This window comes from Aotus nancymaae, unplaced genomic scaffold (assembly GCF_030222135.1).
Source record: "Aotus nancymaae isolate 86718 unplaced genomic scaffold, 86718_ANA_hifiasm-v0.15.2.pri h1tg000006l, whole genome shotgun sequence".
Taxonomy (NCBI): Eukaryota; Metazoa; Chordata; class Mammalia; order Primates; family Aotidae; genus Aotus; species Aotus nancymaae.
Window position 1 is genome coordinate 3,305,861 of NW_026988417.1, and position 12,286 is coordinate 3,318,146.

The 12,286-nt window shown below is 46.6% G+C and overlaps 1 protein-coding gene across 4 annotated transcripts in view; it reads left to right on the forward strand.

Moving 5' to 3' along the window:
- HTT (huntingtin) overlaps nucleotides 1-12,286 on the forward strand; it is a 158,875-nt gene that overhangs the window by 123,006 nt on the left and 23,583 nt on the right. For all 4 annotated transcript variants that reach the window (XM_012466834.2, XM_064365445.1, XM_064365444.1 and 1 more), the window contains 10 exons: nucleotides 4-183; nucleotides 315-491; nucleotides 790-866; nucleotides 2,228-2,366; nucleotides 3,289-3,411; nucleotides 4,961-5,174; nucleotides 5,592-5,737; nucleotides 6,830-7,007; nucleotides 7,902-8,003; nucleotides 10,235-10,422. In XM_012466834.2, the coding sequence (XP_012322257.2) occupies nucleotides 4-183; nucleotides 315-491; nucleotides 790-866; nucleotides 2,228-2,366; nucleotides 3,289-3,411; nucleotides 4,961-5,174; nucleotides 5,592-5,737; nucleotides 6,830-7,007; nucleotides 7,902-8,003; nucleotides 10,235-10,422 (1,524 nt within the window). The remainder of the gene's footprint in view (nucleotides 1-3; nucleotides 184-314; nucleotides 492-789; nucleotides 867-2,227; nucleotides 2,367-3,288; nucleotides 3,412-4,960; nucleotides 5,175-5,591; nucleotides 5,738-6,829; nucleotides 7,008-7,901; nucleotides 8,004-10,234; nucleotides 10,423-12,286) is intronic.

Consider the following 12,286-nt stretch of genomic DNA (forward strand, 5'->3'; position numbering starts at 1 on the left):
TAGTGTCAGAACCTCCATGACTCTGAGCACTTAACGTGGCTCATCGTAAATCACATTCAAGATCTGATCAGCCTTTCCCACGAGCCTCCAGTCCAGGACTTCATCAGTGCCGTTCATCGGAACTCTGCTGCCAGCGGCCTGTTCATCCAGGCAATTCAGTCTCGTTGTGAAAACCTTTCAACTGTACGTCTTCATTCTGCCAATTATTGCCAGTTGCAGTTTTCTCTCCCTTAAAAGTGGAGTATTGAAATTTTTAACTTCAATTTCCGATTGGCAAAATAGTCATCTTTTGTTCTTTTCCTTCTCACTATAAGCCAACCACTCTAAAGAAAACTCTTCAGTGCTTGGAAGGGATCCATCTCAGCCAGTCGGGAGCTGTGCTCACGCTGTATGTGGATAGGCTTCTGTGCACCCCTTTCCGTGTGCTGGCTCGCATGGTCGACATCCTTGCTTGTCGCCGGGTAGAAATGCTTCTGGCTGCAAATTTACAGGTATTGGGAAAAGAAACTCTGATACTGATTTATATTGAAAATTTAGCAGGGCGAGCAGAACAGGTGGCTGGTATTTTCTTCTATAGGTGTGGTCTTGATATGGTCACTGATAGAAATGTGGAAACATCTGCAAACTTGCTGTTCCTCATGTGTCTGATCTGACCATTTCTTGTATTTTTTTCTAATCTGCCCTTACTAGGATGAACTGTACACATCAGTTTATCCTTTTAAAATGAGCATGAGGTTATTTTGGGTTGTTAGGTGTTACAAACATACTAATGTGTTTTTGTCTATTTAGAGCAGCATGGCCCAGTTGCCAATGGAAGAACTCAACAGAATCCAGGAATACCTTCAGAGCAGCGGGCTTGCTCAGAGGTAATGCTGGAAACACAGGTCATCCTTATCCTAGGATAACCCAGGATGTAAAGGATATGGATTTGTGTGGGAACAAATTCATAGGACAAGAAATTGATGTGCCTTATAGGTGGGTTTGCTGCAGAAGTGCCATGATCGAAAGGCTTTCTACTTTTAAAACAACCAGATCTCGCTTTATAAGGAGTAAAGGACAACAACCAGCAGGATCATGTCTATGGCGTGAGTGGGCGCAGTTTGCACTCCTGTTGGCTGTTTGAGAGGCCGTGGTTATAATGCCTGTATTCACTGTCCTGTGATGAGTTGGAAAACAGGTTATCAGCTTTATCTCAGCAAAATCAAAGTGTGTCATCTAATTGCTGAATAACAGCTGACAAATCTGAAAGACACTACTCAATCCTTGGCATGCAGGAGTTGTATCTGCGTACTATTGCCATTTTATCTCTTTGTAGCATTTAATCAGTTATGTTTGCAGTCTCTGAGAAGCCTTTATCAGAAATCCTTACATCTCCTATGTGAGTGTTTCCATGACTGCAAAACCAGTTAAACTTTTACCCTTTTTCTTCCCTGGGTTGGGGAATATTGTGTTTGTGACAGCAGAGGGGAGGATATAATTACTATGCTGTGTCCTTTGAGCTAAAACTGCCAAAACACACACATGCACATGCACACACACAAATTATGCTTTGATTTAGTCTTAAGAGTACCTTGTTGATGGTGTTTTTAAATAGGATTGGGCACAGTTTGGTAGACAGTCAGTTTGGAATGATACTTCAGTCTGTAGGGCCAAGCTATTTTGTAATTTGCATTATGAAGTTGTCACTCTCATAGCAGATGGTGGGAGATAAACTATTATTACTTCTTAACCTTAGACTTAGTCTTCTGTCCAGATGAGGAAGATTAAAAGATTATAAATATCTTGCACCAGATGAGGTGATTTTACCTTGAAATGACCATAAATTCATATCAGTTGTTTTACCAGAATATTTGATAGTGGTTTGTACACTTGAGTTTTAGAATAGATGATCTGTTTTACATTTATTAAGAATGTCTTTATTAGCATTTACACCACATATTGCCTGTTGCAATGTTTGAGTATAAATGAAATTTCTGGAAAATATTAATAGAATACAAACTGTGATACTTAAAAGTAAACTAGGGCCTGCATTGTATCATGACCTGTTTGATTGTTGATGAGAAAAGAGCTGTAAAGAAAATGTTTTAAACAAGTTGCATTTTCCTTTAAGAAGCCACTAAGAGTGAGTCCTTTTAGTGTATATTTCTAGAATCCTAGTTTGCAGAGTTTAGACTAAGACTAAAAAAAAAAAAATTATGTTGTAATTTCATTTTTGTTTGTGTTTTAGACACCAAAGGCTCTATTCTCTGCTGGACAGGTTTCGTCTCTCCACCATGCAAGACTCACTCAGTCCCTCTCCTCCAGTCTCTTCCCACCCGCTGGACGGGGATGGGCATGTGTCACTGGAAACAGTGAGTCCAGACAAAGTAAGTGTCCAGCGTGTCTGCATGGGAGGCACAGGGCACATGCAGGGTGGTGCTGAGTGCCACTGTCACCTCTAGCAGGTACAGAGTGTGCAGAGGAGGTGCAGTGAACCCAAGGAGTTCTGGTGCTCGGCCCGGCTCAGTAACAGCTGTGGTTAGAGATGTGGGGCGCCACTAAGGTCCTAGGGAGAAAAGCAGTGCTGATGTGGGACCCATATGTTAGGAGTGTGGGGCCCAGTAGTTAGTGGGTGAATCAAGGGAAAGTTGGCCAGGGCCTGCAGGACCCTGACTGCACAGGCCTTCAAGCACCTGTCAATGAGTTTAGCCTGCCTCCACCTCCTTACGCCTTCTGGCCTCCTGTGAGTTGCACCACCACTGCCAGCCATTCTGGTATGTTGTCAGCACCTCCACTGCTCACACCTCAGGGTTAGTTAGGGACCGCTTGGAGCCTTGGTAGAGCCTTGGTACTCTACTTTGCTGGAGAGAGTTCAGCTTATGAATATGAATTTAGATTTCAGAAACCAGCAGCCCAAGTATAGGAAAGCGAATGTTCAGTCCTGCCTTCTTAGGCTCTGTTGCTAAGCACCTGCCCTGCCCTGGTTGCTGGGGAGAAAGGAGCAAAGCAAAGCCCAGGGGAGGATGGTAAAGGGCTGCTAACCCTTAGCGCTTTAGCTGTATTTGGAAGGACTATTGGAAGTTCACGAGGTGACGGGGAGACTGCAGGTGTGCCCAGGCAGGTAACAGAAGTCCAAAGGGGAGGATCCGTGGTGTGGGGAGCCATAGGGCCACAGCATGCTGGCCATTGGACCTCTCGGTTAGCCCAGTGAAGTGTTCCCAAGAACTGGCCTAGGCCAGTAGCTCCAGGAATGTGAAGACCCCTTGAATGCCACCCATCATGTTCCCTGTATCCATTTTTTCTTCCCAGGACTGGTACATCCATCTTGTCAAATCCCAGTGTTGGACCAGGTCAGACTCTGCACTGCTGGAAGGTGCAGAGTTGGTGAATCGGATTCCTGCTGAGGATATGAGTGCCTTCATGATGAACTCGGTATGGGGGGAGCAGCGGAGGCAAGGAATCCTCAGCTTTTACTTGTGACTTCCAAGTGGGATTTGTCTCATCGTCATATGACCCACTTGTTGACAACACCTGTTGGGGACTCACTCTGGATAGGGACAGGATGCTGGGGAGACTCCCCTCTGAATGGGGCTGGGAAGTGGGGAGGACTCCATTTCAGATGGGGCCGGGATGTGGGGGATATGCTGATCCAGGCAGGAAAGCACATTATTTCAGCTACGTTAGAATCCAAGAAGGCAAGTTGATTTCACTCAACCTTTCATGCATTTAAAGAAAATGGAGATGGTGGTCGGGTGTGGTGGCCAGGTGTGGTGGCTCATGCCTGTAATCCCAGCACTTTGGGAGTCCAAGGCGGGCGGATCACCTGAGGTCAGGAGTTCGAAACCAGCCTGACCAACATGGAGAAACCCCATCTCTACTAAAAATACAAAAATTAGCTGGGCATGGTGGTGCATGCCTGTAATCCCAGCTACTTGGGATTACAGTAACCCGAACAGGGATTCCTCTCAGACCTGCTAGGATGGGAGAAACTTCCTGGTGTGTTAGCCCTGCATCAATATGGAGGAAATGGGAGAGAAGTGGGCACCTGGAGGGCAAAGGCATGTAGAGCTGGGGGTGGCTGCAGGTGTTCATGAAGAGACCTTTCGGGGAAGGCAACACAACAGAGTGTTCTGACGTGCTGAAGAGCTAAACTGAAAACAGGAGAACTCGCCTAAAATCGGTTTGCTAAAATTGTTTATGTTAAGATTCATGCAGTGAAAAAAAAAAAAACAAAAAAAAAAGAAAAAGAAAAGAAGAAGAAAAAAAGATTCATGCAGTGAAAGCTAACTTACTGAGTGATAAATTTGCTTAGTGATTGGCTTATTAGGTTTTTCAAATTTGCTCTTTGGACTTTAAACAGCTGTAAAAGTTCTGGCTGTAAAAGAAAGCTTCAACTTTTGGCATTAATGATGCTTTTCTGAGTATTAAACTTAAGATTGATGTTTTACCTGAAAAATTGGCCCCCAATCCTGAAATGGCTAAACAAAAAGGTTGGTAAAACATAATACAAATTGTCATAGGAAATACAATTTTTCCAACCAAAATTTTGGCATTCACATGGCTGCTTTTACTTATTCAGCTACATTTGAACATCTTCTTCAAACTTTAGGAATTACTGGTATATCACTGATGCCTTAGATGACACTTTAGCTTTTATTTTGGTTTTGTTTTATGAATTAAAATTGTCATACCAAAATTTTTATTTCAAGCAAATCCAAGAGCATAAAAATTAAAACATTCCTTAAAATTAAAGTACCGAAAGAGAACAGAAATATATTTTACTAAGCATATATTGAATAGAATTGTTCAAATATTTATAATAGGCATAGAATAGAATATTCTTAAAAGTAGTTTTGATGGTGTACTAATCTGTATTTTCTCAGAAACATTTGCCTTATCCTTTTTTCTGTTGTGTTTTTCTTGCCTGGTTGAAAGCTCATAATCTGTTGTTATTGTTTAACCTTTAATGCTCTGATTTCAGGAGTTCAACATAAGCCTATTAGCTCCATGCTTAAGCCTAGGGATGAGTGAAATTTCCAGTGGCCAGAAGAGTCCCCTTTTTGAAGCAGCCCGTGAGGTGACTCTGGCCCGCGTGAGCGGCACCGCGCAGCAGCTCCCTGCTGTCCATCACGTCTTCCAGCCCCACCTGCCTGCAGAGCCGGCTGCCTACTGGAGCAAGCTGAATGATCTATTTGGTAATTAAAGTTAAAATAAAAGCGTTGCAGGGCCATTATAGTACTTTGCACCAAGTAAGTATACAATAAAGGCAGTTGATCTAATTAATACATTGCAAGTGTTTACAGAGGTAGCTGAAGAGCAGCACTGCTGTCCTCAGCTCAGAATCTCTTCCCGTGTGTTTGCCACTTTGCCATTCACTGACATGGTCATGGGCATAGGGCTCTAAGCCCTTGAGGAAGGCTAGGCTAAGGGAAGGCTCAGGGGAGACGCAGCCCACATCACATGCAGTCGTGTGGACGTATGTACAGGTGTGCCCTTGAGGAACACTGTCTTGAGCTTTCATCAGATTCTCAAAGAATAGCTTGACTGCCTTTTGAAGGTGATGTGCTTCCTTATTCATGGGCGCACCCACCCACGAGGGCCTTCTGTTTCAGGGGATGCTGCGCTGTATCAGTCCCTGACCACTCTGGCCCGGGCCCTGGCACAGTACCTGGTGGTGGTCTCCAGACTGCCCACTCACTTGCACCTTCCTCCTGAGAAAGAGAAGGACACCATGAAATTTGTGGTGGCAACCCTTGAGGTAAGAGGCAGCAACTTGGGAGCTCAGTGTTGCTGTGGGGAGCAGACACGGGGCTGGCACTAGAGAGAGTAAAGCTGTTTTATTTGAAAAGCGAGAGCTCTGACCAGTCCAGTCACTCTTCCATCTCAGCCTAGCAGTAAGTCTTATCACCGTCAAGTTATCGTGACCATCCTTCATCCTCACCTCACCACTCCTCACGGTGACCCTTGAGGTCAGCAAGGTCCCCTTCTCATCTGCACCTGCAGTGTCACATGGATCCTGACTTTAGAGATGTGAACAATAATCATCTAGAGGTATTTTATGTCTTAATTTGGCCTGGACATGTCAGCCAAGGAACACTTGGTTTGTGTAATTAGCCCCCAGAATGTGTACACATTCTGGATGCCCTAAATTCTGGCCTGTATCCTTAAAGGGCCAGCGCTGTGTTGCCCGCCCTCAGTGAGGACACACACTGTAGACCCACACAGCCTCTGCCTCCACCTCACACCAAAGAAAGGGAGGACTCCAAAGGGCATTGGTGCCGTCACTCATGAAATGATGAATACACCCTATTCTAAACCACATGGAGTCAGATGGTTTCTGACCCCTGTCCTTTAGATTCCAGCTTAGTGGGGAAGTGGGAAAGCCAGCATATGATTATAGCACAGGGTGATTGCTACCGATTATGTTATGTGCCTGCTGTGTAGCCATTCTGGCATTTGAACCCAATGCCTGCTATCCCTAGAACCTATGCTCTCAAATTCAACTCTGAGGCTATGACAGAGGCAAGCCCTGGTGCTGAGGGAACCCCAAGGAAGAGCCTCTGGCCTCGTGTAGCCCAGGAGAGATTTCCACAGGAGCCCACAGTGCTGAAGGAGAGAGAGTTAGCAGAGTAAGGGGGCATTCTGGCAGAGAGGGGACTGGAACTTTGGGGAATAGGTGGGTCAGGACTGAATGTAATGAAGCCAGGTCAGAGCTGTCCTGGAAGGGCAGGGGCATCTGGACCCACTGCCCCTTGATGCGTTGGTCAGTTCCACCACATCTGTGATTGGCACAGCTTCCCTGAACGAAGGTGCATGAGTGGGCATTCTGTGACTCGGTTCTTCCCTTTAGGCCCTGTCCTGGCATTTGATCCATGAGCAGATCCCGCTGAGTCTGGATCTCCAGGCAGGGCTGGACTGCTGCTGCCTGGCCCTGCAGCTGCCCGGCCTCTGGAGTGTGATCTCCTCCACGGAGTTTGTGACCCACGCCTGCTCCCTCATCCACTGTGTGCACTTCATCCTGGAAGCCGGTGAGTCCCTGTCCATGAACAGGTTCTTATCCTAGTTCCTGTCTAGTTCACAATGTTTTTATTTTGTGCTGCCCGTCTGCCAGGTACTAAGCTAGAAATTGGGGATGGAGAGGTAGATAAAATACGCATTATGAAGGGCTGGGCCCCATCTCTTAATCTCCAGTATATTGGAGTCTACACTGGAATTTAACTTGAATTTGCTAAAATTAACTTTGGTCTTAGCTGACTTTCATGCATTTAGTCTTAAATGATCATAAGATTAATAAGATCGCATTCAGAATACTACTTGTTTTTTGTTAAGAGTTTCTATACTGCATTGTAATACTAACATACTATAAAATAAAAGCAACTTATTCTTTTCAAGGAACAGTATCCTCAGCAAGTGTCGTTAGCCACAATTTTTAAAAATTTGGACATCATAGTTTACATGTTAGAGGGCATTTTGAAGCTTTGTGTTTTTAAATTAAGCATTATAGAGTGGTGTTTTGATGTTTCATAATTGTTTTCATCTGTGCATTTGTAGCCAACTTGTAAACAAAGATCCAGACTTCTTAAAAACCAGCCTTCTTGGGGGTTATAGTGATGCTCTTGGCAGTAATGAGTCTTGAGCTGTCTAATAATAGCCTCAGGGTGAGAGATGGCCAACAGGAGACAGTCAGGGGACTTAAAATCAGAATGAAATCTGAAGTACAAATCTTCATACATTTACCACTTACCAAGAGATTGGCCCCTCAGTCTAGTATTGTCTGTTTGTCTAAAATTGGTTCTAAGAAATCTAGGCTAGTCTGTCTGTCCCTTTGAACTTTTGTGAGGCTGCACAAATGTAAAATTTTGAATAAAAAGCACTGATAGAAGTGTGTGGAAATTCTTCTGTTTGTTCTGTTGTAATTTTAGTTGCAGTGCAGCCTGGAGAGCAGCTTCTTAGTCCAGAAAGAAGGATCAATACCCCAAAAGCCATCAGAGAGGAGGAGGAGGAAGTAGATGCAAACACACAGAGTAAGTCTCAGGACCCATTTTTTTCTTACATGTGTTTCCTCCAGGACTGGTAAGTCACTCACAGAGATGCGGCCCGAGGTGAGTGTGCACTCCTGGAAGCACCTGGGCTGTGTCCTGCTGCTCCTCCCTCTCTGCCTGGGAGGCTTGAGTCCGTTGCTTTGCCACGGTCTTTTGTTTCCCAGTGAACACCTTATCCCTACACGTGTGGCTGTCTCTGACCCTACAGACCAGCTGGGATGCCGCTGGGGGAGCCCTCCCTTCCCTCCGGCACTTTCCACACCCTGAAGTTACTGCCAGCTCCTTGAGGGCAGGGAACAAATTTGTCTTCTTTGCGTTCTCAGAAACTAATGCTTGGCCTGTGGTCAGCAAGCAACAAACTTCTGCTGAGTGGTAAGGAATGAATAAACGTTACCTGTGTGAGCATTCAGTAACCTCAGTGTCAGGTTTAGCATCTGTTGTGGTGGATTTATAAAAAAAAATTCCAGTTTTCCTACAGAAAAAAAAATCCAAATCCCAGTCATTTAAGCGAGTTACAGACAGACACATGCCACAGCTTTTCGTGCACTTCTCTCCCAATTCTAGAGTACTAGAAAAATGGCGGCAGTGCCCGTTGGGAGGAAAAGTTTTTAGCCAAGCATCTTTTGTTCTTGCCAGGGCCTCTAGGCTGCTGGGGCCACTTCAGCTTCTTCAGCCTCGTGTGTGGCTGGGAATGCCCCCTGTAGCCTGTCCCACAGAGGTGGGGGTGCCTCCGCTGGGGCCTGTCCGCGCGTTTTATGCGGCACCCTTACTTGGAGCACCAGGCATCTTTTCTGCGCTCCGTGGCTCAGGAACATGCCTTTTCAATCACGAGTACATCCGTGCTTTCGGGCTTTTTCTGCCAGCTTTTGTGTAATCCTGGTTATGGATGGAGTTTTCCTGTCTTTAATCTTCAGCATAGCACTTTTTCCTTCTGGTTCCCTGTTCAAGGTTTTATAGTTAGAGAATGACCCAGAAGCAATGGCATTTTAATGCACAGCCAACGTCTCTGAATTTTTATCTTGAACCTCTGTGGGTCCTTCAGGCTTCAGTTTGTGATTTCATGATTTCTTGTTGCTGCTTAAGGAATATGAAAGCACCTACCTCCCTCTCTGTGTCTTTCAGCTGAGTGGCACCTCAGGCTGTGGAGCCTGTGCTTCTGTGGGGAGGACAAGAATAGTGCCAACTGTGTGGATTGAGATTAAGTCAGTTAATCCATCCACGTAAAGCACCTGGAACGGTGACAGTCTTGTTATGAATACTCAACAAATGCTACCATAATTTATAGTTACTATTTGAATCTCCATTGCTTTAAAATAGTTGAAGCATCGTGGGGGTTTGAGTCAGAGCAGCGGGCCCTGGAGCAGGTTCTGTTTGGGTGAAGATGCTTGTGCTTATTCCCCGTGGCCCTCTTGAGGCCAGAGGGGGAAACTTGCTTTGTTTTTTTAATCACCTTGATAGGATGTTACTTCTTAAAGTCATTCAATAAACATTAATAAAGCCAGCTCATTACCGTGGGGTTTAATTGCTGAAGTCCAGTCAGAAATCATTCTCTATTCTAGCGAGTTGCCCAAACTGTAGAATCTCATAGCCCGTGGGTAATAGCCATTTACTACACATTCACTGACTAAACAAATCATATTTTAGTACATATGACATTCCAGACTCAAGCCACTGGCCATGCTGTGGATCTTACCAAGGGTCTGGAGTGTTCCTCAGTGTTCTGCCTTGGGAGTTTGTGTTTACATCGAAACTGTGCCCCAAGCCCCTCAAGCACTCTGGTCTAGGAAAGCCAGCGAAGCAACATGGCTCTTTGATCCTAGCTGAGGGACACATGGAGGTCCTGTGAGACCAGAGAAAGACAAGGGGCAGAGGAGGCGTCCTGAAGGAAGCCTGAGGCTGAGGGGCCACGGGATGGCTTCCAACTGTCATAGACTACTGCTGGCCTCATCGTAGAGGGTGGGCCAGAGGGCTGGGGACCAAGACCAGAGCTCAGGTTCAGGACCATTCCAGCAGTCCCAGCAGGAAATGGAGAAAATGACATGGTCCAGGTGGATATGAAGGAGGTAGAAATCTGCAGGCCTCCAGTGGCCAACTCAGAGTCTAAGCAGATTACACAATTATGGCTTAAGCAGCTGGCTGTAGGTCATGCTGTCTACACTGGGCATGTAGGATGTGTTTTTAAAGTCCTCTCTTAACCATGGTTGCTTGTTTAGATCCTAAGTATATCACCGCAGCCTGTGAGATGGTGGCAGAAATGGTGGAGTCTCTACAGTCGGTGTTGGCCTTGGGCCATAAAAGGAATAGCAGCGTGCCGGCGTTTCTCACGTCAGTGCTCAGGAACATCATCGTCAGCCTGGCCCGCCTGCCCCTTGTCAACAGCTACACCCGTGTGCCCCCGCTGGTGAGTGGTTCTGCAGAAGACCAAAGTACAGGGAAGCACACGGGTAAGCCCTGGGCTGGGCACACTTGAGAGGGCAAGACAGAATCCCTGCAGTCCAGATGCTGCCTGCTGTGGTTGTGGTGCCAAGCTGCTTTCCTCAGGCACCACGTGTGGAGGTTGTTAGTAGAAATACTGGGTTTTCTGAAGTGAACTGAGGCACTGCATCACTAAGGGATTAGTGTTCGACCTGATTCTAGAGCAACTAGACTACTTCACTTAATGGCAGACCAGAAATCACACCCCCTCAAATGAGCGAGATTTGCCTTTGGAAATAATCCATGTTTTTCTACACAATTTTGCTGTTGTCTTCAGAATCAGTTTAAAGTAGGTGTTATTGCCAGGCTGATAGCTCACGCCTGTATTCCCAGCACTTTGGGAGACTGATGCAGGCAGATCACCTTAGGTCAGGAGTTCGAGACCAGCCTGACCAACATGGTGAAACCCCATCTCTGCTAAAAATACAAAAATTAGCCAGGTGTGATGGCACACACCTGTAATCACAGCTACTCAGGAGACTGAGACAGGAGAATCACTGGAACCCAGGAGGCAGAGGTTGCAGTGAGCCAAGATCGTGCCACGGCACTCCAGCCTGGGCAACAGAGCAAGACTCGGTCTCAAAAAAAAAAAAAAAAAAAAAAAGTAGGTGCTATTGATCAAGATCCTTGTTTCAGATAACATGAAGAGCTTAGCTTGAGGAGAGTGAGGCCTGATGGAGGTGGGCTGACTTCTGCCCAGTGAAATGGCATCATCCACCATGAGCCTGCTGAAATAAAATGATGGGAACTGTTCCTTAAGGACTTCAGCATCCTCAGGCAGGAAAGAAAGGTCAACTCAGCAGGCGCGAGCCAGCAGGTGTAGGTCAGTGAGAATGGAGCCAGGTCCCAGGGAAGAGGCTTGTGGCCGCCTGAGGAGGGTGCGTGCCTGCCTGTGTGTGCGTGCACATGTGTGTATGTGGCTGGAGAGTCTGGGGAGGTTTGCTCCAAGGATGCAGTATTGTTTGATCCTGAGAGATGAGGAAGGTTCTGCCCCAGGGGATGAAGGTATTCCAGATGGAGGGCTCATTCCAAAGAAAAGGCCAGTGCCTGGTGGTGCTGGAGGCAGTTGCAAAACGGGGAGTTGCAGGCTTTCTTGGGAGGAGAGCAGCAGGAGTGCTGGACAAGCAGTCCACCCTTGCTGCACGGGGCTTGCTCTCGGCCCCACTCTTAGTTCACGGGGAGTCACTGTGGGTTCCGTAGCATCTGGTTCTGAGACAATAACTGCTCATTGGGAGGGGCTCGGGGAGACCACGCAGGAGGGCACAGTCTAGATGTCATGCCGTCCAGAACACACTTGTGAATATGCTAGGACGGACTGCACGCCGTAGATAAAGCCCCTTCAGCAAGCGCTTAACCGGCGTCGAGGAGTGCCCTGAGTGCAGTGATCCAGAAGGCAGCTGTGACAGGCACTGCAGTCTCCCCCTGGGCGTGTACCAGACAGTTTTGCAGGTTGTTATCATAGAGCCACTGACTGTGTGCAGATGGGCTGTGGGAATCCTGGGGTTCCGTTGGGTCCTCTCTCCCCTCACTGAAGGCATGTCCACTGAGCTGGCCAGACATTCAGCTGATCCTGCTACTGGAACAGCATCCAGCCTGCCTCCAGATTCTTCTGTGCATGGCGCTTATTTGCGCATCTCATGCACAGAGAACTGAACTTCAGAGTTTCTAGAAATGAGCTGTGTGGTTCATTCTCGTTCCTGCTTGCCAATAAACATAGCTGAATGTCATTGAACGCCTGCCTTTATTCTAACACACCATCTGCTGTTTGTGGGCGAGGGGTGCTGTCTCTA